General features: G+C 46.3%; 1 protein-coding gene across 3 annotated transcripts; it reads right to left on the reverse strand.

Annotated features, from left to right (window-relative positions):
- Positions 1-405: 405 nt before the first annotated feature.
- GSN (gelsolin) lies at positions 406-24,860 on the reverse strand. Of its 3 annotated transcripts, none has more exons than XM_057409069.1 (17): positions 24,707-24,860; positions 11,960-12,161; positions 10,898-11,052; positions 9,636-9,797; positions 9,273-9,422; positions 8,949-9,038; positions 7,906-8,038; positions 7,382-7,470; positions 6,647-6,862; positions 5,913-6,046; positions 4,735-4,825; positions 4,152-4,322; positions 3,113-3,287; positions 2,707-2,831; positions 2,117-2,194; positions 1,343-1,403; positions 406-880 (listed from the first exon to the last, which is right to left on the reverse strand). In XM_057409069.1, exons 2-17 carry the CDS (start codon positions 12,150-12,152, stop codon positions 711-713), a joined length of 2,193 nt encoding a protein of 730 aa, XP_057265052.1. In that variant the 5' UTR covers positions 12,153-12,161; positions 24,707-24,860; the 3' UTR covers positions 406-710. The 3 variants fall into 3 exon arrangements, with proteins under 3 accessions (XP_057265052.1, XP_057265051.1, XP_057265050.1); XM_057409068.1 differs by lacking the exon at positions 24,707-24,860 and adding an exon at positions 24,356-24,397; XM_057409067.1 differs by lacking the exon at positions 24,707-24,860 and adding an exon at positions 13,360-13,583.
- Positions 24,861-25,521: the final 661 nt, after the last annotated feature.

Consider the following 25,521-nt stretch of genomic DNA (forward strand, 5'->3'; position numbering starts at 1 on the left):
TAAGCTGAGCTCCACTCCTTGCTGGGATGGGGGGAGAAAGACAATTAACAAAGCTGTAATGATGAATGTTACCGGGCTCACACGTGCTTGCAGTGGGGAACAAGTAACTGCGCGGCTGGAGGCTAATCCCTGGGGAAGGGCAGTGATGCTGTAACTCCTGCTGGTGCTGCTGTCACTGGCCACCCCTGTGAATTGTTGACAACAGGAGCACACTTTTTGCTCCCATCCTGAATAAAAACCCGTGCTGTTTACTGATGAGTGACTTCTTGATACGTTAATGGTATGCTGCTCTTTCAGAGTGTTAACTGCTCATGATTCTGGTGAGGGTAAAGCAAAACAATCCCCAAAATCCTATCTGTGACCATTTAGTAAGGAGTGCCTGTGCAAAAGATGGCACAAAGAACATTTACTTCTCTAAGGTGTATTTGCTTAAACAAGTTCAAATGGGAGATCTGCAGGTTCTGTTTAATGTTTTCTTCTCCGTAACAAACCTCACCCTTTCCATTCTTCACATATTCCACACAAGCTTTATTGTATTAAATATCATCAAAGCAAGGAGGAGGGTCAGTGACTGGTCATGACTGGTTCTGGTAATTATTGCACAGCTAATCAGCTATTAACAGCATTTCCTGTTCACATGCAGCCTGCAGGAGGACAGGGCTCTTGAAGGCACCAAACTTACTCCATTTAAGAAAAAGAAACCTGTTACTTTAGACATCCACGTCTGCCATTGCTCTCTGGAGAGGATCCACAGCCCAGTAGTCATCATCCCAGCCCAGGAACCAGCCGGAGAAGGTTGGTGGCTCAAACCCTTGCTTCACCACGGTGACCGGGGTTCTCTTGTCCCGGCTGGCTGGGTCGGTTTCAATGTACCGCTTGGCTGGAAGCACACAAGTAGCAGGAAATGTCATGGAGTAACAGCTCAAATAGCTGAACTGTGGCTAAACGGATGCCAGGGATACAATTTCACATTGTTCATTTAAACAAAAAAAAACCAAATTACAAAGTTTTCACTCTGGTTTTAGCTACACCCATTGGACTGGCACCTGGTTGTACAAAATGAACACTGGGATAGTAAGTCACCATTACAGGGGCAGCCTGAACACGCCTGCCCACACAAGAATCCTTTCTCAATGCTGGGGTTGAGCACAGCATGTCTGAGTACGACATCTCTTTGTGCTGATCTTAAGGACCCTCCTTGCTTGAGAGATGTGATCTCTTTGATAGAGCATTGAACTTCATGCTGTGATTAAGATATGTTTCTCAGTAGATTAAATTGCCTGCTTTATGATCAGACAGCAGGGAAATAAGAAACAATTCAGAGAGGATAATGTGACATTACCAGATTGCAACGCCTCAGTTTTCTCTTCTTCTTGGGCATCTTTCCCAATCCATACAAAGACCTAAAGATTAAAAAGACCCATGAATTATTTAGCAACAATCAATCTCTCTGTGAAAGAAAGGATAATTTAGATAAAGTCTCAGTGAACAGAGTACGACACAGAACAAGAACATCCTCATGCTGGTGTGCCTGGATTGTTGACCTACGTGACTAAAGCTAGTGGCAGATAATGAGCAGTTTCTTCACTGTGTTTTATCCACATCAATTCTAGATACACAAACAAATCATACACTAGCTTAACATCAGGAAAAGGTAGCAAATGTTTGAACATTTTTACATAAAACATAAAAAATTAAGTTGCCTTTTGGCTGATTTATGCACAGTCTGTTATTGAAAAATAACAGAAAATGCATCTGTATCTTAAAGTGCTGAATCCCAGTGATGGTTCACGTTGGGATTCACGTTGTCCTCTCCAGCTGAGCCAAGGATGCTGCCCTTGAGAGGTTCACACTGTAGGGGAGCACATGTGACACACAAGAGCCTGTTTTCTTCAGTCCTTAAGCTAACCAAAGACATGGCAGGACACCCACTATTTCCTCACATTCAAGGGGTAAACTCTCTTCCATGTCACTAGTGAGATGATCTGTTCTCAGGCCTGAAGATGAAAGGACTCTGTACTACAAAGCTCCTCCAGCTGTTGTCAGCTCTAAGCTGAGACCCAAATTACCTCTGCATAGTGTTTGCTCCTCTCGTCTTGAGGTCAGTGTGACATACCTGGTCCCATGTGTCAAGGAGCATAACATCATCTGTAGCAAGGTCATCCTGAACCAGATCTCCAGGAACTTCTTCTATCTGGAAGATAGAAGAGTATGAGAGGCACATTATATGAGAGGCACATTACTTCAAGTTCCATTTGACCTTTCCAGTCACCCCTTACTGGTGAGATGCATTAAGCTGGACACTCTACGTGACCATGCCAGTCAGACTATGTCACAGAAGTGCTTTTGCACCACAGAACACAAAATCAGTCTCTGTCCTCCTAGAGGGACCACGTCACTCACGTGCAGACTTGTGACTCTGCCTCTTTTTGCTTGAAAGATTCACGAGTTAAAATTTGAGGGGTCTGAATGTGAGTTCTTAACCAGCCTGATGCTGCAGGGAGTTGCTGTGCTGGCACAACAGCACAACACAACTAGCTGCTGTCTCTGCAGCAAAATGGTGCTGATACTTTCCTTCTGGAGGCAACACCGCAATGGAAGACAAGGTATAAGGGCCTGTTGGTTGGCTTAAAGCAGCCTGGGACAGATTCTCCCAGCTTTGTCAGACGGATGTTGAATTAACTGGCTGTCTTCTTAGATACTCACAGTGAAGCGTCCACTCTTGTTGGAGCATGCAAAAAGACGAGGGGGATGAGCATCCATCTTCTTGTCCTTCAGCCGGGGAGAGGTACGGTAAGGAGCTTTTCCACCCAAAGCTGCCCAGAAATTAGCTGGAAAAGAGAAAAGACATACTGCTGCTCCAGCTGCTCTTGGGAACCACAGAGCAGTGTGGTCTGGGTAGGACTTGAAGCACTCTTCTATATCAGAAAGTCCCAAAGCCCTACAAGCATGAGTATGCTGCTAAACAAAATGGAGATACTTTGGAGAAGCCCCTCTGTGCCTGTGTCCACCTCTCCTTGTTCTGGGAGGCAAAGGAAAATATCCATGACATAATTCTTGTGAACAAGCAACCACACAGAAACTGCCGTGACCTCTCTTGTGCCTCCTTCACCTGGCTCTCTGCCCTCAGCAACCTGTACTGGGCGAGCTCCCAGTGTCTTCAGTAGCTCCTGTGCTCCTGATTTCTCAGCATCACTGGCTCCTTGGCCAACCCAGAGGTAAGCAGCAGAAGGAGTTTTCAGGACAAAGGCATCGTTGGAATTCAGCTGACTGGCAGCAGGATCCAGCTGGAAAGAAAGAACATTGCACGTGTTGGATGTAATTGTCCTCTATGAAGAGCCTCTTATTTCAAGATGAAAATCAGGACCTACTGTTGAATAAACTGCAAACGGACTATTCCATACCAGCATGTAAGGCTTTAAGATACACTGTATATTTGCCTGTATCTAAGTGATAAGTTAGACTTACTCATATGAGAAGAGTAAATAAATGTGTGTTTCTATTCTACAGATACCTCTGGCCAATGCCAAGAACGTTTGGATCTGTCATTTTGCCAGTCTTCATGGCTATGGCAGGAGATTCAGGAACTTACTGGGGGGATCACTGTAGGTACCCCACTGCTGAGGCAGCTCAGTCATTAATGGCATTTCAAAAAGGATGTGTCCTCTTGAACTAGAAACCTAGCAAGTTGCTGCAGACATAAACCAGAGCTTTTGTCTCTCCTATAGCTACCAGCAAGGATTTAGACTCTCTTTTGTTGTTGTATCAAAGGAGTGGTGCTCTCAGCCAGTGCTGGCACAAGCTCTGTTGGCACGGAGGATATTTAGCACATTCTCTCTTCGGCATTGTTGTCACAGGGGATTAGAACAAATCACAACAGCCAGATCCTAATGGTTCCCAAGTGTTTGAGAAGTGTCAGAGAGTGCAGCATCTAGCAGACAATTAGGAGGAAATGGCTTAAATGTATTTAAGGTGACATTGATAAACTGATTAGAAAAACATGGTTAATATCCATGGGAAAAGAGGACTCAATAACTTGTAAAGTGTGTTTCAGTTTACCCCAGAAAGCTCAGTTTGCCCCTTGTTCCGTTCAAAGGGATCACAGTCCCATCACAGCCTACATGAACCACACCAAAGGTGACTCCACGTACCTCTACTGCTCTGGTAGCTCCCGAGGTGCTGGATCGGACCTGGAAGAGCCGTGTTTCCGCAGGTGCTGTCTGGCCTCCTGCCCTTGAGGTTCCACCCTTGTACACAATCAAGGGTTTTCCACCAAACATACTCATCAGATGAGGTGGCTCTTTTCCTTGCACCACTCGTTTCTAGAGAAAAAGACACTGCTGTCAGTTTTAAGCTTCACAAGATGTACTAAAAATGGCCCAACCATCTTCCCAGCTGGAATATGGCACCTAGCTGGTCACAGGAGCTGAGCTATTACGTCCTGCCCAGAAACAGAGCAGTGGTTAAACCCAGCTCTCACAGTTGCTGTTTCATTTTAACTGGCCAGTGATCCACTGGCACAGAGGTAACAAATAACAACTATAAAACCCTCCTGTCTCATACAGGCCACTTGTAAAGCTTCCTTGTGTAGTAGCTGGCATGCAAGTTGCCTCTTCGTAACTCCTACATCATGGCTGGGTTTCTCTGCTGCACACTGATACCATGCAACTATACATATGCCTTATTTACTGCCATAGTGTGGATTTTGGGGGGGGTTGCACGTTTTTTTTTTACCTGCACAGGGCTGCCTCCCAGCTCCTCATCCAGCTGCACTGTGAGGAATGCAGAGGTTGCTATTTCATCTTGAGTGGAATCAGCACCTTGCCTGAGGGAGGAGGCAAAAGCTGAGTTTTACTTTCAGCCCTTCCCCACACACACCCCTGGCAGAGATCAAAAGGAGGAGAGGAAAACTCTGGTTACCAAACCTCTGACACTTCATTCAACATGAAGGAGAAATTCATTATCCAGAATTGCAACACAGTGATTACAGAGGGAGATAAGAATGTTTTCTAGATAACAAGCACAGATTCTTTAGTATTCTTTAGTATCTTTATGCTTATCTCTCATTATCTTTCTAGCAGCTAGTTTAAAAACACTGTTGGTACTCTTTTCAGGAACCACACATCCTTCCAGTGCCTACAGGGCCTGACAAGAAAGCTGGAGAGAGACTTCTTACAAGGATGTGTAGAGACAAGAGGGAATGGCTTTAACCTGCCAGAGGGGAGACTGAGCTGAGCTCTTAGGCAGAAGCTCTTCCCTGTGAGGGTGCTGAGGCGCTGGCACAGGGTGCCCAGAGAAGCTGTGGCTGCCCCATCCCTGGCAGTGCTCAAGACCAGGTTGGACATAGGGGCTTGGAACAAGCTGCTCTAGTGGAAGGTGTCCCTGCCCGTGGCAGGGGTTGGAGCTGGATAAGCTTTAAGGTCCCTTCCAAGCCAAACCAATCTGAGATTCTATGCAGCCCCTACACCAGCTGCATCCTTTCTGGTTTCAGTCAGACAGATTTCAGTAGTTAGCCTGTGCCCTCTCTGCCTGCTGAAAAATTTCTTTTTAAGGGCATGCTCTGGGAACTGTAAGTCAGAAGCCACCAGCTGAGCTGGCAGAGATCTCCAAACTTCAGTATAGTGGTCTCAAAAGGTGTAGGAACTCTGCAAAAAGAAACAGAGCCTCATGCACAGAAGGGAGTAACTCTACTAGGAAAGAAGAAAAGAAACCAGAATGCTAGCAAATAACTCCCCCCATTGCCCCACTTCAAACAAACCATTCCAGACCTCTGGTAGTGCTTTGTTTGCAAGGGAAGATTATCCCCACAGATCCTCTGTAAGTAGGAAGCAGCAATGATCCATTTTCGAAGTGCAATCTCAGCCCCACACAGCCACAGTGCTTCCTGACTTGCATCAGGAAAACTCTCTTACCAAGTGTAAATGATCTGTCCCTGTTTCCCAGCGTGCTGGTAGTTGTACAGGATGATGTAGCTGTCCCCTCCATAGAACTGGCCATAGGTCGAAGGATCCACTGGCACTTTCTCCGAGCCTTCTATTCTCCAAATCTAGAAAAGGAACAGAAATACTCCGAGTTCAACGGGACAGCAGAAGGAACACTTTCCTGACAGGGCTCCAGGGCCCTTCCCAAATCCAGCCTCATGAAACTTGCGGTCCTGCAGCCCCATCTGCTGGGGAACGCTGCTAACAGCCTGGAATTCCACAGCCGGCAGGCGGGGCTGGGCACCTCAGCTTATCCCATTTGGATTCCCCTAAAACTACTTAGAGAATCGCGGGTCAGACTGCCAGCACTGATCCCCGTTCTGCGCCTGACGTGAGCATTTCTATTTCTGTCTGTCAGGTCAGAAATGGAGCTTTTCGGCTTTAGGGGAGACTTCTCAAGTCTAACACTGGCTCCAACCCCTCTGTGTCCTTTCGGACATGACTCAGCCCTTTCACCCTTCACCACCGCTTCTGTGTGCAAATGAATGTGTTCAGGTACACGAGGCAGGAGCTCTGAGACGATCACCCATCACACTTGTGATGGCAACAGCAAGAATAAGGTGTAGGAGGAATGAGGAGAAGTCTGGGTCCATTCTTGCAGGAATGCCACCAAGCAGCAAAGAAAATAGTGGAAACCTTCTCAAAGGGATTCTAACACTGCTCACCTGTTTCCTGCCTGAGCCATCATCCTCCATCCCGTGCTGGGCAGCCATGGCCTTGGAGGTGTGCAGAGTGGCAGCATCGAAAGGTACCTTCTCGATCCTGGCAACGTGACCAGACACGTAAGCCTGTCCCAGTCCTTCTGTCTGGTCCTTGTCCCTCCAGTTCTTGAAGAATTGCTTAAACAGAGGTGTCTCACCACTCTCAGGGAGGACTTGGATCTGAAACAAATGAGCCAGCCCATCAGGAGCCAGTGTTACTCAATCTCTAAGCCTCTGTGTAACTATACCTGGAAGGTCCAAACTATCACAACCAGCAATGTGGGTCTCAACACACTACAGGGTGCAGCGTCAGAACTCAGAGTCAGTCTGAGTTCTAAGAAGGCTGAAGGGGTGTTAAGCCTTTAGAATGAGCCCCCTCAGAACAAGAAGGGCAGGTTTATCTACAGCTTCTCTTTCTCACTCTTTGGAGAGAGGTCATGGAAAGGAGGATCTTTTCCAAGAGGAAGAATTGTTAAATAGTAGTTCTATTGGGGTCAACGCTATTTCTAGGACAGAGTTAGCCCAGGAGCAGCACTGCAGCATTGCCCTGAAGAAGAGCAGATCACCCAAAACAGGAGCTAGTTGAAAGACTGCTTGTGACATTTCACATGAGCTGTGCTCTGGAGTCAGTGGCCTGTGTAGCAGAACAATAGCCCCAGTGCTGTCTGGGATCAGCCATAGGGGGACTGCATGTCCTACCTGTGTGTGTTTCGGGTAACCCATCTTATCAATGAACTCAGAAGCTGTTTTCAGTGCTGCCTTCTTCTCTTCAGAGTTGGCGCTCTTGCCTTTAATGAAAACAGAGAGAAAAGAGATCAAAGTTCTGCACAGCCAAAGAAGAAACCGTCCCAGGAACCTTTTGCAACAGCAGAAGGGCTCAGCCTTCCAGCCACATGATGCCACATTGAACAATTGTCATTTGCTACCTCTTTTATGCCTTTTGTGGTGGCTGAGAGCCCACAGTTGCCTTTCTACTTATGATACTCTTTTTTCCTTCCTGGTTCCCAGGACCCTCACTTTAATTCTCTACACTAAAGACCCTGTACCTCAGCACCCAGCATTTCAGATGAGAGTGCTGTTCTATTTAATACTATCCAAACTTGCCCTGAAAGCACCACCACCATCAGATGTACATCCCTTCCCAGCTTGAAAGAAACAGGGACTGGGAACTGGATGAAGATCCTGTGCACATATAACCAGCTTTGCCTGCATCTCTATGGTACCTTTCCAAACAAAGATCTTTCCATCTGTGCCGTGGTCCAGAATGAAGCAGTCATCTGTGTTCAGGGCTGCCTGGGAGAAGGGATTCTCATCTGCCACCAGGGAGACTGCCATGTTGCCGGCCCCATTGGAAACCTGTGACAGGAGAGCACAGAGATTGGGCAAGGCACCATCCGTTCCCCTTCAGCTCTATGGCCATAGTCCAAAACTTGAAGAGTAGAAGGGAAATAAATTTGAATGCACTGGCTGCTTCAGGCACTATTGTTTTGCAAACAGGATACCTCTGACACAGCAGCAGTATGACAAAAACAACACTTACTCTGAAGATTTCAAGTATTTCAAGCAAGGCAGAGGGGACCAAAGAAAGATTGATCCAAAATGGTACAGAACTTTGGTGCACAAGCCAAGAAATAGCTACTAAAGCAAACCAACTGCACTCAAGAACTGGAGGGGACAGTCTTGGTAACTGTGAACAGGCCTCCCTCTGTCAAGTGGGTTTAATAGTCCGAGTTCCTGCACTTACTACTGGATAAAGATCCACATTAGAAACCATTGTTGCAGATACTCACCACATGAATAGATACTGCTGCAGAGAAGACTTGGACACTCTTCTGCACTTATACCAGCTGAAGGCAAATGTTACCTTCCAAGTCATTGCTTTATCATGCTCACTGGATGTAGAAAGGGGTAGACCCTGGTTCTAAGGCTCACTATTTCTAGTTCTATCCTGTCATCTTCCTAACACAGTGCCTGATAACACAAAGGAAAACTCCCTTTTTTCCCCCATTCATTTCATACTCTACCTTTCCCTCAAAAATTCCTGGAAAGTCCCAGCTGTCCCACTACAGTCAAAGGTGGTGATAAAGACAACAGAAATCCTATGGGTATGCAGTGTACACAAGCATGGTTCATACATAAAACCTCATAAAAAGCTAACAGCAGAGTGAGGCAGAAGTAGGACTCGGGTTAGTACAGCTCCTCTCTGCTGTTCCACCTTCACTGAATTGCACAAGGATCACCCCTTCTGCACAAGGTTATTTGGTACCTTGTAGAGCTTAGCCAGCTTTCTGTTGGCTGTATCAATTTTGGCATCATCGGGAACTCCTGCTGGCAAACTGGGCTTTGGTCCGAGAACCTGTGAGAGAGAGAAAAACCATTACCAGCCAGTCCAAGAGGATCTCTGCATCCCAGGTACTCCAGCCACAAGAACACGTGGAAGAAACTTCTAGATCAACAACAGCAAAAATACTCTAATGTCCCAGCATCTGCATTGAGTGTTTACACCACTAACTTCATATGGCTGAGCTCGTCTTCCCTTCCACACCCCACTCTTCCCCCTCCAGCACAGACAGATGGACAAGTGAATAACCTGAAGCATTTCCTCCCGCTCTGATCCTTCCTCTGAAACATAGACCTTGGCACGACCATTGCGCTCATTGTCCCGAATCCCCTTGGCCAGCACAGTGGCCTTCAGCCGTTCCTGGCGGTTGCTGTTGGAGCCACACCACTGAAAGATGTTCTGAGGGAAAAGAGAAAGACCATGTGGCTGTCAGAGCATTAACAACCCCCTCTCTAGAGGAAAAGGCAGCATAGCTGGGTCTGAAAGACATAAGACTGGCTAAACAGTGTTTCAGAATGCTCAACGCAGCAGGGAAAAAGGTCCTTACATGAACTAACCAGACATCTCCTGCCCCTGGAAGTCAGCTAAACCTGGCTGTTCTGTGGTACTTACACTGCCGAGGTCAAGGATGAAACAGTCCCCTGTGTTGAAGCTCTCCCAGGTCACAGGGACCTCTGTTGCTCGGACTGCTCGCCTGCCCTTGACCTGCAGGAGCCTCTGCACAGTCACTTCATTGGGAACCACGTGTCTGAAGCCAGAAGCCACACCACCAGCCTAAGGGAAAGCAAAAGAACAACAATTCATACTGTGCTGTGGCTTCAGAAAAGATGAAAATCCTACTGATTTGGTAGGTTTCACCTCTCACAGGGAAGAGGGGCAGCAGCAGAGAGAGCTGGTGTGGCCAGGCTGAGCTCTTGAATAGCATATATCTACCAATATATCCCAGTTATCCATTCCCAGCGTGTAAGGGACACTGACACAATACAGCTGGAGGTCTCCAAATTTGAAGATCATTACAGTAAACTGAGGTATTAATAGGATTTAATAGGACTGGAGGTGTGAAGAATGTATTTCCATGCATATTATGTGTCCTCCCAGCCTCAGGATTTACCTTCTCTGCAGCTAAAGAGACACTTGGAATTACTCATCAATGTGGGACCCATATCAGTTATCCTCAAAAAAAGCACAACCAAATTCAAATGAATGAAAAGAACAACAAACAAGTGGCAAACACAGAAAACAGAAAGACCAGAAAAGTGTTAGACATGAGGCAATGTCAGCACTTCGCAAGAGTCTGACCTGGTATCACTTCCCTCGTGCCCCTGGGTTCCTAACAAACCAAACTATTCTTGATTGTTTGTTTTGACTTCTTCTATCCCACTTTACTGCACTGGCATCAACAAGTAACTCCCACTACTATTTGCCTGCTTTGCCAAAGCATTATGTATGCTAAGGAAGTGGGCTAAGCAGAGAATAAGGTTGGGAAGGTCAAACTCTCTTATACAAGTGAGAAGATACTAAATCTACTGGGTGGGCGTTTCCCAGTGACTTGGATTGCTGTTTCCTAAACTCATTCCAGACGCCGTGGGACTGTTCTTTCCTCTGCTTCTCGAAGAAAAACAAAACCTCGATTCCTAAACTTTCCTGGGGCTTTGCTTGTGTATTATTCATTCAGCCAAAGCTCTCCCACTGGGATCTGCTGTCCTCCGCCCTGTCAGCTCCAGCTCATTGAAAACATCTGGTTGAGAATGGCTTTTAAAAGCAACTGGAAAAAGGGCAATTCTCATTCTCGTGAGAACTGGGCAGTGGGCAGGATGCCATTTCTTGCAAACTGGATTCAGCCTCGTTGTGTAAAGACCCCAGTTGTCACCTACCTTGTACTTGATGCCAGACTTGAAGTACCCCAGGAAAGTTGAGGACTCGTGGCCTTGCACTTCCCGATGCTGAACAGCCTTTCCGTGAAGGTAGTCATCCATCTGGACAGTGAATATGGCAGCTGCTCCACGCTCATCTTGAGAGCTTTCATCTCCTAAGAAAATTAAAGGACAACAGCTTGGAGGGAATGCGGGGATTCTGCCTTTATATCCAGCTGTGCAAAACACCTGGGAGAAGGCAGGTTACAGGGAAGGTCAGTTTCCAGGAAGATCTGCAGAATAGCTACTTCCAAACTTTTCTAACAATGTCCCCAAAGAGCTGTATAAGCTCTGTGTTTCCTGGCAGGCTTGCATTGTCATCGTAACTGCTGCAGCCCCACTGCTTCACAGTTGCCTGTTTCACAGGCATCATTCACTTTTTTTGGCCATTTTACCCTGTCTTGGAAGGAAACTTGCTATGGAGCAGACAAATGAATCTGCAGGAAGACATTATCAGGTTTTATGAAGGTTGTAGACACCACTAGGATACCAGTTCCACCAGTTCTGGAGCTCTCTGATGTGGAAAACCTATTGACAGATGGCAGATATGACAATCCACCATGCAAGCATCTTACCCAACTTCAACTGCAATATTGTCAGAGTCTGGTTTTGCAGGAGGAAGCCTTGCCATATTACTCAGTGACATTTACTGCAGAGAGCCAGTTAAGGAGGTCTGTACTTCAGGGGGAAAAATCCCACTCATTGTGTCAGGAGGAAAACAACTGATCCTCATCCTTTCCAACAGAAAGGATTTCAGCCACCCCTTCACCTGAGATCTTGTCTGCTCCATGAGCCTCTGTCATCTTGATGAGAAAAAGCTATTTCCAGGTACAGAGATGACTGTACTCACTGTTGCACAAACCATTTCAAATATTTAAGGCAAGTAGCACTATAAAACTGCATTCTCACCGTGCTGCCAGTTCTGCTTGTTATCTCCATGGGTAACACCAGATAAGGCTGGGGTAGTGACAGGAGCAGAGCTTACTTTGGGCTCCTGCAGCAGGGGCATTCCACCAGACCTACCTAACCAGAAGTGCAGGTCGTACTGGAGGTTCCCGCTCCGCTGTTTGATGGTGTTCAGCACCAGGTAGGAATCTCCTGTGAAGAAGTCTCCATACAGATTTTTTGGCACTGGTACCAAATCAAATTTCTCAACCCTCCAGATCTGCAGGCCGGGTTCCTTCCCAGCCTTCGCAAACTCAGCGTGTTCCACCATGCTGACAGGCTGGGGACAAGACAGAGAATGCTGTTCAATATGCATAGTATGAGGAGGTGCATGTTTAAATCATAAACTTCTGATCTCGTAAGAACTGTTGCAGACAACAAGTGCAAAGCTTGCTTTTCTCTTGCACTAGATTTTGAAGAAAGAAGTAAAAAAAGCAGGGGAGGGGGATATCCCGCTCAATCTTCACTTCCAATCAAGTCTAATTCCTGGCTTATTCCCAACTTACTCTTTCCTAGACTCTTTTCTCTGTTTTTTGTTGTTTTTTTTTTTACCTACCTCTTGATTTTACTCTATCTATTTTCTTTACTAACTTATAGCTTTCCAGTATAGCACATAAGTGAAAGACTAATTCCCTTGCTGACTGTTCTTCCTATAAATGCCGCATGGCATTCAAGACTGTAGGAAACAAACCCCTTTTACCTCTGCCTGTCGTACTTCTCACACAGGCATTATTTACAGGTTTCCTAAAACCTGTGTGATCTTACCCAGCTCCTCCTGGAAGATGTTGTGAATCCCATCAAAGAGCTGGGTAATGCACAGTTTGCTTAATCTCTTCTGCTATGTTACTTCAGTACTTCTGTGTAACTGCTCCCTTCTAGGAACTAGGCATATACACAATACCCTGTCCTAAGGACACTGCAATTTAGGTTGAGCACGTGCATTGTCATACTTACACAATGTGTTAACAAGATGCAATCCTGTTTTTAACAAACATAATGAGCAGTTTTCTATATTACAAAATAATTTGCTCTAGTAACACTGAAAGGAAATAAAACATTTCTGTTGCATTACAAAGGAAGTTTGTCTGTACATCACAGCATGCCTTGGAGTGTCAGACAACAGGGAATGAAAATACATCAGAAGCATCCAGGATTTTGACAAAGAAGATAGTTCACAGCAGCTGATGGACAAAAGTACAATATGCTCAGGTTTCAAGGCAGAAATAAAGAGTGTTACAAACTAGAAAGCAAAATAGCAAGTAAGCTACCAAAGTGATTCTTAAGCTGAAATCGGATATCTAAGATGGAAAGTAATGAACTGTATCATCACTATTCCAGCCAGGCTGACTTCATTTCTCCCAGATTCCCACTATAACATTGGACAAACTCCTTACAAACAGCTAAAAGAGAGACTGACTCTTATAAGTAATAGAAAAACAGAAGTTTTTCAATGTTTAATTGTGACGTTAATCACTTACCACAGCTGAAAGCACAACAACTGCTGTAACAACATATCCAAGCCCTGCAACAGACATGGAGCTAACACAGCTCAGCTTCAGAGCCACTGTGCAGAAAATGGTGAGAAAAATGTAACTGAAGTCCTGTTTGCCCATTTCTAACAGTAAATGGGCTTCTCCCTTCTCCCACAGAGGCTGTAGGGAGCCCCTCTCCTGCTCCCTCCTCTTGCTGCTGCGAAGATGAACCGCAGAAGCCAATCTTTTATCAGGGATGAACACACCCACCCCCTCTGCGATACAGGGGCGTAACATGTTTGTGCAAACAGTCCTCTTGGAAGTCTCAGAGACTCCTTAAGCCATTTACAGATGCCTAATCCCAGTGGGCAATAACTCCAGACAATATGCTATCCATTACAGCCAACACTGCGATTACATTCGAACAAGCCAAACATCTAGTCATAGGGCCAATGACAGAGGAAGAAATTAAGAGACATCAGCAAGAGAGGCAGTATTTTGTCAGCTGAAAACTGGAAAGTTGTTGGGATGCAAAGGAACAGAAAGGCTGTTCCAGATGGCAAGGGCTGCAGAGAGGTTGATTTTGGAGATGAGAAGGATAGATAAGCACTGAAAGGATTCAGCTGAATAACCCGAGGGTGGAGGGAATATACCCTCATCTCTCTGAACTTCTCAGAGCAGCAAGAGGTAAAATTTGGCATGTGCTTCGTCTATCTGCACTGGAATGCAATCACCACACAGGCTACTGTCAGAGTGATGCACTGCGGGGTTCTGAGGTGGAATGGTGTATTTCAGCTCATGTGTTAGCAAAAGGGCAACAGAAGTCTGGGTGGTGACAGAAAAGGAGCTAATTCTGTAATTTCACAACCAAATATTTCTGAGGGTGTAGGAAGACCCTATGATAGGATTAGAACAGCTTTCAAACCTATTCAGTTCAATGTAGTCACAGCACAAGATGGCTCGTGGTGGCAAAAATGATGTGCCACCAGTAAAGACCTTGTGCTTCCAACTGTCTCACACTTCAGCAACCAGTCTGTTACATTTCCCAAGTGTCTGTGGTAAACTGTGTGGTGAACTTCCCCCTCTAACACCCCAGGAACAGTCAGCCCTGCGCTCTTACCAAGGATGGAAGGACTCTGCAAGGTGCATTAGGGTGCCTGTCACACAGCACCCAGCAAACATTGCATAGGGACCTCCCCAGACCTGCTTTCTGGTATGTGGCTATGAATATGCAGGAAGATCAAACAGGAACGATAGCAGCAACAAAGTAATGCCTACAGGAGTTGTGCTGCTGGTTATCCTCTTGCTCTTAACACACCCAGGAATGAATTACTGACAGTCTGAGGTTCCCACTTCGAGAATCTCCCAAAAGAAGCTTAAATGAGAAGCCAAGTCCCCCACCTGCAGAAGTCCACAACAAAACTTCCATGAAGGAACGAGCAGCCCCACTTTGTGCTCTCTCCACTCTCATTGAGAATATTTTCCTTCTCTCTCCCATTAGAACACTCTGCTTCTCTGCTGTCCAAACTGATGCAGTTTGTTTTGAAATGGACCTTGGCAAACTCTGATTTAGTCAATGCACATTTGAAAATGTCACTGGAAATTCTCAAAGTGAAATAGATCACAGAAACAATGGCTTGCTCTTGCTGGTGTTTCCAAGCCTGTGAAGGAAGTTCAACATGTCAGAGGTCTGAGACCCAGGGAGAAAAATGTTGGAACCCTCACTCAGGGAATCCAGCTGTGAAAGACTCTGCAGCTGCAGCACACCCAAAGCAGGATGAGTGGATTGCACAACATTGGAAAGAGATGGGTCCCTTCCAAACGGAAGGGTAGTTCAGACTTTTTATTAATAAATACCTGTATAGTGCCACGCTTGGGCAAACTTCACAGACTGAGGGCAAAAGGACTGGGATAATCTTTGTTAGCATCCCCTTCTAGGATATATTGTGATCTGCAAGTATATATTTAAAAGCATATATGATATTTTGGAAAACCAATTTATTTGGTCTTCTAATTAACTTGGCATTTGCTGTATCTTGCCCTCCGACCAAGCCTGCGTTGCCAACTAGCTGCAGAGTGTAAATCTGGGCAAAAAGAGGGAGTGAGGGCTACAACTGATAAATTGCATTTTATCGTGTTCTTGGTAAAAACTAGTGTGAAACATATTTGAAGGGAGGAAGTGGAATATATTCCAGCAGCTGGGATGGTTTATTATTGCTGTCAGCAAATGGTGCGTTGTTCAACCAAGCCACAGCAATCTGTGCTCTCACTGTTTTAGTGAGGGCATATGCCAGGTGGAATTGCCAGGACCATACCAAAAAGGATGTTCTGTTGGAGACTTGGTAAAGGGCATGTTTCAAGCTGATGTTAGTAAAACTGTCCAGCTTAGTCACAGAAAGGATGCTCTGCAGAGCCAATGTCTTATGCAAAGGAAAGTTATTTAAGGAAAAAAAGCACAGGGCTTGGACTACAGGATTTCAGCGCAGATGGATCAGCTAAATGACACTCAGTTGCACAATGATAAAAACAAGAACTTGAGAAAAGAAGTCCAATGATTTGAGCAAAAGTGGAAGAAAACAACTTATGGTATCCAGATGTGCAGTGAACAGAGTCACAACAGGCCCAGCTGAGAATGCCACAACATAGAGACTGCCCTATAGGTATAATTACAAGGATATACCCCCTATTTACCAAACACGGAACACAAGAGGTTGTAGGTGAGGGGAGCTGACCCTGTGCCAAGGTCTGCGTCTGGCTCACAGACCAGCGGCAGAATTTAGAGGCTGCTTCTTCAGGGAAGTGTTAAATGATTTTCCTGAGGCTGGAAGCTGCTGCCTCAGAGCAAAGGTCACAAACCTGCTCTAGTGGAAGGTGTCCCTGCACATGGGAGGGGGGTGGAACTGGATGTGCTTTAAGGTCCCTTCCAACCCAAACCATTCCACGAGTGTGGTTTTATGAAAAGGCACAGAGACCATGCAGTCTCTCTGCACAGCAAACCTGACACTGTTACCCCCTTGTGCATCCTCTCTGCCATGGTGCTGTTGAAAGCCCTCACAGCTGCTGCTTCCACTACCTGGATGGGCAATTGGAAAAGAAGTGGAAAACTGCTGGTAAAAATAGTGGGTAAAAAAAGGAATAAGTGCAGTGGTACATTTAAATAGACTCAGCTGTAATGGTGTCTATGTATTATGAAGGAAAAAGGCAATTTAAGTGAGTATTTACATGAAATAGAGAAACCCAGAAGTCTGATCACTTACATTAACAACATCCTGGTTTAAAAGCAACAGTGCTTGTAGGGGCAAGGGGCTTCTTTTCATTTATCTCACAATGCATCAGAAAGAGACCTCCATCTCCCTCACATTTAAATTAAAGTCCAGCAGTTCACCTCCTTGCAGCTTTTATTCACTAACTGGCTGCTTACATAAGAAATATTAGCATAACATTCCTTATGGAGCTACAGTTGATTGATGGCAGTTCACCCACGTATATAGCCAACAAAGGTAAGGACTTACCTGCACAAGGCTGTTCAGCAAAGCTTGGCTGAACTAAAGGAGACTGAAAGTGGTGAGAGACCAGAGCACCATGTGGTTGTTCTCATTCACAGCTCCAGTGTCTAGTTCATGACAGGTTCACATAATTTGTCTAAACTCACTGCATAAACAAAGCTCACACAGGAAGCTCTGCAGCCAGCACAACACCACACCACAGAGTATCTAAACCACCTGCTGCTTGCTTCTGGAACCACTTCTACAATTCTAGAGGGCAAAGGCTGTTCTTTTATTTTAATGGATAATACTTACAGAGCACCAAAATAACTTGCAAATACAGACTGAACTGCTGAAACATGGGGAGAACAGTAAATCTTAGTAGAGTCTGTATCCACACTACAGTCATGCTGCAAAAACGCTTCCTGTGCGCCAATCCTTATTGTACCTAGAGGGCAGTCATTTGCATTTCCACCAGCTAACTCTCTCCTTCCTGCTATTTATTTGCCAAAAATTGCCAGGAGAATAAAGGCAGCTCCATAGAAATGATAATATAACTTCTCAGGAACAGAAAGACTCGCTTGCCTTCCAGCATTCCAGGCCTCCTATATCAAGCACCAGAAGCAGTAAATCGCCACTGTATTTCTGCTGCAACAACAGCAAAACCATAAGTCATTGTGTTTTGCAAATGGTTCAGTCCTACTGGCACCATCAAGACCAACAGAATCAACAGGCTGCAACACCCCAAGAGTAAGAGCTGCATTCTCCAGATCACCATCTGAAATAATGACACGGGAAAAAACGAAGTTATTTGCTTGCTTCAGGTTTAGCTCTACGCTGTAGTAGAACCTACACTTTCTGACTACCCACACAGCCATTTGATTTTAGTCTGATCCTTCACCAGACCTGTAAAAACTGGGATGAATTTTCAAGGACTGGGAGAGTGAACACTACAGAATCATTCAAGTTCTGACAATAAAAAACTCCGGACATAATGCTGCATAAAACAGAGAAGGAAAGCAATTCAGCACAGTATTAACAGCTGATGACAGCACATAGTAAAAACTGAGATACTTGTCTGTTCCTTATAGCCTCCTGCCAAAACAGTATGTATTAAGACTAACTCCTAGTAATTCTACAGTAAACCACTGAAAATAAACCTGGTAGGACTTCAGCTTTATTGCCAAGGTGACAGGCATTGAGAAATACCTAAGATAATAGATTAGATCAGTTTTCAGTCTTTAAACAGCCCTAAATTTGTCTACACATAAACCCCAAAACAGTCCTTTCCCTTCCATGCCTTGAAGAGCAAGTAAACAAAGCTTATTTGGGACAAGAAAACATGGGCATGGAGAAGCCTCCTCCTACCCTAGCCATAATGACTCCACAAGCTATTTCAGTTCCATGTATGAGAAACACAGTTAATGGCATTTCTAGCAGCTACATCTTAACAGACACTGCCAGCCACAAATCCAAAAGTGCAACCTGGCATTCTTCCTTCAGCAGCTCCATTTAAAATACACATCTGACTCCAATAAGAACTCGGATCAACAGTCCCGGACACAAAGTACGGCATTATCTGTACAACTGGCAAGTAAGGTTTGCATTCATAAGTTAAAATTCCTCCTAAACCACTTTAGCAAATTAGAACACTCAGATGATTTACTGTTCACTTTTTCCAGCTGTTTGGTTGCAGTATGAGTCATATCAGCTCTATTCTGGCCCCTACCTTTTGAATATGATCCACTTTGCAAACACAGAGGGTTCAATGCACCAACGCTCAAAACTTCAACACAAAAGCCCGAGTTTCTTCTCAGCTGCAGTGATGTAAATAGGGCAGATTATTACTTACACAGGAGAAACCTTTGGAGAATATCCAGGTCTCCCATCTGAAACACACCCAGAGACAATCTGCTGATACGATCACCTGCTTAAAGGCCCTACCCTAAGAGCATACGTGAGAGCTGAATCATGCGCTTAAATATACACAGCACAGATAAGTGTGGAGCAGTGGAAACCACTGACTACCTTTATTCAGCTGTGAGCAAAAATGAATCCTGAATTACACTCGGACACAAATCATTGTTCAAGGCTGAAAGCATGTCTTAAAGGAGTGCTTATGCAACCCATAAAACATAATCCAGTGCATTAAAATACAACTACCAGCCCATATTATGTCCCATAGAGAGATCTGGTGTTGACAGCCAAGACACACTAAGGGAGGCAGTGAAGACATGCCTGCGGTCAGCTGCAGGGAAATGACACAGATGTTCTTCCTCAAGTCACCAGGTCCTGACTGCGTACAGGGGAAACCATCTGCAACTTTATGCAAACTGGTTTTCTCCTGATAACTAGCCAATACATTCCCCTGTAGCACAGAGGCCTGTTCCACCCATTATCCACAAACCAGAGAACAGACTAATACATTACCAAAGAAGAAGGGCTGGAAACTAGAAGAGATGGCCTAAAATGAGTCCAGAAGGGACTTTCTGTGTCATGCCACACTGATGCAGCACAGCACGTCCCAGTCCTACAGCAGCCCTCCATGGGCCCAGGAGCCCAGGGTGACTTGCACAGAAACCCTGCCACAGCGAGCTCCTGCCTTCCAAATCAGCTCCACACAGAACTTGCCTTCCCATCTCAAAAACCTCTGAGAGACATGAAGCAAGTCAGAATTAATAGAAATGAGTTCACTTAATATACATTCAGTAATCAAAGTCCTGCTTCTAGGTCAGGGACAAAGATCAGAACACGAGGCATGGATGAGAGTTGCAGCCGCTGCAGAGGCTTGGTACCTGCATTTACCTGATGACAGGCAAAAGAGACAGACTGTTGCTACAATCAAAGCTTGCGCCAGTCCTGCACCCAGCACACACAAGTGCAGGCACCTTCTGCACGTCTCCAGCATCCTCCTCCTCCTCAGGAGCACTCAGAGGAGACAGGACTCCCCCATTTCACAAGTAGTGGTTTTGTTCACAAACACCCACTTCCGAGTAAATCAACCTGGGGACACGCAGAGTTCTTAGAGTTCCTCTTTCCATATTGCTCTCAGTTCTCCTGACATATGCAGATGTGGCCACTGCATTGATGACTCTGGCTTGAAGAGATAGAACTTCTCACAAAGACTGTTTTCAGCTCCAAACACAGCAGCCACAATCCCTGTGCCAGCATCACAGCCTTGGCAGGAGGAGCGCCCAGCTCCCATCTCCCATGCGCACACCACGGGAGGGCAATGCTATAAACAGACATGTCTTCTTCCTCATAGCAACGGCATTAATAGAGGAGGGTTTATTTTACTTATTTTTAGCAGGATTCAGGCTTCAGTGTTGAGGAACCACAAGCATTCTCAGCCTGAAAGAAGAGAAAGTCCTCATGGCAATAGCTCTCATTGCAGCAGCCTCCATCCACCCTGAAAGATCCCGGTATGATTCATTTCCTCCAGTGTTTTAAAGATGCTGTTTTGAACTGTAGCTGTAATTTTAGTGTGTGTGGAAACATTCAGTAAATAACATATGTTTAAACTTTGGGTTTGGACTGCATCCCACTGACTGACTAGCTCCTAATACAAACAGTTTTCTCTCCCGATTGTGTTGGGACATCAGCAGAGATCAGTTCCAGCTCTTCAGGTTCTCAGTGGGAGATGAATGAAGGACAAAAGAGGAGAGGAAGGGAAAGACTAAAAACACAGCCTGTAGTCAGAAAAGAACACTCTGAAATGGGTAAAAGAGGAAAAATAATCTTCAGAGTCCATATGATCCCAAATTCTGATAAAAAAATCCTGACAACCTGGTTGGAATATCCTGACTGAGGATGCTGTTACTCACTAAGTCCCTGTCCAATACAAGGTGGAGAAAAACAAAACACAATCTAAAACAAAGGCTGTTCTCAGAGGGGAGTGTGAGCAGGCAGAAATCCCCCCAAAACCAACCAAACCAACCGCTCCACCAGCGGCAGCACCACCAGCTCCCTCAGCACAGTGTCAGTGATTCCACATGGCTATTCCACTCTGGCATTTTCAGGTTGCCAAGCACTGCAAAGCACCCCGGGAAAGAGCTGGTAGAGCTCTATTTAACTCCACTAATGTTAGAGCTCTATTTAACCTTATAAATGCATCATCAGTGGATAATCAGGGATAAATATCTGGCAATTCTGCCAAGAGTCCAACTCTTACTGTTAAAGGCTGCTACTTCCTTTCCTAACTTTTCTGACCATACTTTCTTCACTGAGCAGGTGGGAAGTGCTGAAAGTTGACATCTTATGAACACTGTCTGATCTGATTTCACCCATGATGGGATTTAACAGTGGCATATTATCAGGCAGCTCTCTTTCAGTGCCTTGGACACACACCCAGATCAGCAGACAACGTACTCTGTACCATGATGGATGTAACAGGATTTGTGGTACTGCAAGAGAAGCATTCCCTGCCATGATCAGGCAAGAGCAGCAGCGCAGCTGTATCTGGAAGGTACAAACACATCAGAGCATGTACAAAAAAGTCACCTCTTATACCTGCTAGGTTGGCATATTTCCAGCTAGGTGTAAGCAGCCTGATGAATCTTCTGTGCAATTGGTGTACTGTCGCTATCAGGAAGCTGAAGACTGGAGGATGTAGTGTAAATATGGGAAATCTGCCAATGTCTGTCACTTCTTGAAGCAGAGATGAGGCAGAGGCACATCCTCTGAAATCCAGGTGCAATAAAGTCTATTCAGATCCTCCTACCACCAGTTCATTTACTCTAATTCTCCTCACTTTTTAAGGAAATAAATATCTTCAACTCAAGAAATCCCTCATCACATCAGTCCTCAACTTCTAAAAATCACAGGGATGAACCTGAGGAAAACTGCCTAGGCGTTTTTCCATTCTCTGCCTTTGTCTAAACATCTGCTGTGAGCTGCCCTCAGAGACAGACACAGATGAACCAGCATGACAGCCTCTCCTCTCCTGTGCCCCAAGAACTGCATGTGGCTGTGTTGCCTTTCACAATGCCATTGTTTTGTGGAGCCTCCTGCAGAAACATACTTCACAAACTGACAAAATGCAGTTTTAGGCTCAATAGCTGTGCACTATCCCCACCTAGGGAGTTTCTGTCTGGTAGGGAAAAACAGTTCCAGCATGGTTTGCAGCTGAGAATTCCAGCAAGAAGTATTGCTTTTATGGGGAAAGAATTAATAATCCAGAGCATTTCTTTTGAATTCCCTTAGTCCTTCTTAAGGTCTGAAGTGATTAATGATTAAGAGACTGAAAAGACAAGGACTTGAGCTGATGCTGCGAGAAGCAGAACAAACGACATGACAGAAATACACAAAAAGATAAGCTGCACAGAAAAGAACTTGAGGTTTCCTTCTTAACGTAAAGCCTGAGTGACCTTTCAAAGAGTGGCTTTCACAAGACATCTTTTGAGTCTTGAGTTTAAGAGGATTCAAAAGAGATTACAAGTGGACATATCAAACAACAATATATACAATTTTCAGTTTAAGTTTTGAGAAGGGATATCATGGACCTGGTTTGGAGACTCAGCCAACCTTCTGTCAACAGAAATAATACCCAACTTGTTACTGACAAACTGCCTGTCTCAGAATCTTCTGCCTTTTCACAGAAAGCATTTGAAGCAACCAGGCAGAGACATATTCAGAACTCGATTATTCACACAGCAATTCCCAAGTGCTGTAAGAGCGAACAAAAACCAAGAGCAGCTGCTTCTTCCTAGACAGTGGTTGGTTATTGTGCCTAAGCTACTTGGTAATTGTGCGTAAGCACGTTCTGCTTTACTGCAACTGATCTGCAACTTGATCGCTTCAGCTCATAAGGAAAAAACAAGAAAAGAAAAACCCTCACCCTGTTTCTTTTGGTGTCGGGGTGCCAAAGCAACAACTGGGAAATGGCTAGTTTGTGAAGCTGCGTATTCCTGTGCAACACCCTCTTTCACACATGCGCTACTCAGTAGCAACACTAATGTCTGAGACTGGAATTAAAATGGAAAGCTTGTATTTGTAAAGTGAGTTGAAAGTAGGTATAAATCTGGGTAATAAAATGCGTCACAGTGCTATTCTAAGAATGGTTTAGTTCCCACTGAGACTCTCTAAAGCACCCAACCTACAATAAAAACTTACATTATCTGAACATGGGTTGCAGGGAAGCACTGGCTCAGTCCATATCCTGGAAAACAGCTCGCTGCTGCTTCTTGCCCTGTCAGAAAGCTCTTACCTCTCCTCTTCAGAGAAGCACTTAGTGACACTACTGACCTCGCTACAGACTCAGCAAGTGGCTGAAGCACTCAGAGAGCACAGAAAGTATCTACAAACCCAGCCTTGTACTGGAACAAGTCAGCAGCCAGGCTTTCAGCTGGAGCTGGCAGCAATCCCCCTTGGTAACATTATCAAACCATGAGACCCGGTTGTGGATCGCTATCTCATATCCCTGCTCTGGCGATGAAAGGAACAAATTCACAAACGGTTGGATTTGTGCCTGTAAAATCAAAGCTGAAACTAGCAGTAGTGTTTTTGCTTTGTCACCCTTTAGACATTCAGAAGCAGCCAAAGATTGATGGCTGGTTCAATTTCCCCAGTGTTTTCACTGGAATTTCATCCAGCTGGAGAAAGCCTCCACTCTTCTGAGAGCAGGAGACGCTCTCCTGGGGACACTGCAGGTACTCAGCTCTCACTAAAACAAGTTGTTACCTAAACACTCAGACAACCACTAGAAAATCCCGTCCCTTATTTAAACATGTAACATTTAAGAAGTTCACCATCCACCTCCATCACCGATGCAGCATCTACAATTCCTGCCCTATCTTCACGCTGAATCCCAGTGAAATCCATGGAGCTGGACTCCTCACTTCTCACTTCTCCAGCAACTCAGGCCTGTGGTGGGGCCTGTCGATGGCACAGATAAACTAACACTGGCACCCCAGGTTGGTGTGTATGTGCAGAGGTTGGCTTCCTCATTATCCACCCTGGAGTTCAATCTGGAGCCTGAAACCACACCCAGCACACACGGATCGGGATGAGCAGCAGCTGTGAAACAGGGCTGAGTGCTGCTCCTCTCTGCGACTGGTATGGGTTAAACTTGGATCTCTCACCTCGTAGTAGGGACTATGGAACAAACTATCTCACAGACAAGAGGAGAGAAGCCAGTTGCAATAGCCAAGGTTGTGCGAGACCTATTCCTCGGTACTCAGGTTTCACTTCCTTTGCCCAGATGGATGTTATATACTGAATTCTGTAAAACAGTTTGAGAAACCCAAAGGATGTGTAAGGAACCCCCAACCCCACTCGGCTCCAGAGTAGGACACCCTAAGCTGAGCCATGCCAGACCCCAGGAAAGGAAAACTTTTGCTGATAAATTTGCATCATGCAGAAAGTTGCTAGTGGAAAATGGAAATTGTAATGATCAGTAAGAAAAATAAGAGACTTGAGGGGAAACAATGCCAGTATCATCCTTGTTAGCAAAGTCGGGTTTTTTTTACATCCAAAAGCATTACATTCAAAGCAGTTTTATTCAAAGAGGATCTACTTACTAATGAGGCCTCCTTGAAACAAGTCATCCCCATAACTTTTTTTTTTAAACACTCTTCCTAGGAAACATTTTAAATATGTTTTAAGTGCCTACATTTTTTGAATTTCTACTCAGAGTTTTCAAACATTCTCCCCCACCCGGCAATGAACAACCCAAACAAACCCCTGCTTCTCCCACTACTAAGGGCCTTGCCCCTCTCACAGGCACCCTCAGAAGGAGCGCGGAACCGCCCAGCCCAGCTCCTCGGAACGCTCCCAGGTCCCAGCCCGGCCGCTCCGCGGTACCTCGGCCCCTCCTTCCCCTGGGTCTGCCACCGACACGCTCTCCGCCTCCACCGGGCGGGCTAACGCACCGAGCCAAGCTCTCCGAAGCACGGGAACTGTTACACTGAGGCACCGCCAACTTCGAGGCGTCGCGCTGCTGGAAGTCCCGGAGCCCAGCCGCCGTCCCCGCTGATCCCGCGGCAGGAAACGCGCCGAGCCGGGACCCAGCCGCCCAGCTCCGCTCCTGCGCCGGGCTGACAGCCTCGGGGCACCGCGCCCGCCTCCCCCCGCCGCCTTCCCTCAGCCCCACCGCGGCAGCCGGAGGCTCTCGAAGGGATCCTCTCTACGACCCGGCCCTACCTGATGCCGGCGCTCGCGGGATAGAAGCAGCTGCCGGGAGCGGGGGCGGGCCGGGCGGGGCCGGGCGGGTCAGGGCAGGGCCGGGCAGCCTCGGGGGCGGACCACGGCGCGCCCCCGCCCTGCTGCCGGCCGCCAGGGGGCGCGACTGCCGGTACCGGCCCGGAGCGGCCCCGGGTCGAAGCGAGGAGCGGCCCCGGTACCGGCCGTGAGCTGCCCAGGCCCCCGGCCACCATTGTGTTGTACGCGTGTCACCCCAGCCTCCGCACGGCCCGGCCTCCCCCGGCTCCTGCGGCCTCCCCGCTGCGCCGGGGCGGATGGAGGGAGAGGTTGTTCCTTCCTTCCCTTTCTCACACACAGTGGGCAGCTCAGACAGTGCCGGGAGGTGACAAGGCGCCATCCTGCTGCCCGGATGGGGAAACATCCCGCCAGGCAAATCTGGGGTTCCTGTACCCCTCATCTCCCTCCAGGCTGGCTGCCCCGTGCCTCCCTCTGTTCCCAGAGGAACAAGGAGCGCGTTGAGCCGGCCGGACAAAGCAGCCCTTCA

The sequence above is a fragment of the Pezoporus wallicus genome, unplaced genomic scaffold, assembly GCF_028554395.1.
Source record: "Pezoporus wallicus isolate ANWC-B61680 ecotype Strahan unplaced genomic scaffold, APGP_CSIRO_Pwel_v1 contig_8341, whole genome shotgun sequence".
In the NCBI taxonomy this organism is placed as follows: Eukaryota; Metazoa; Chordata; class Aves; order Psittaciformes; family Psittacidae; genus Pezoporus; species Pezoporus wallicus.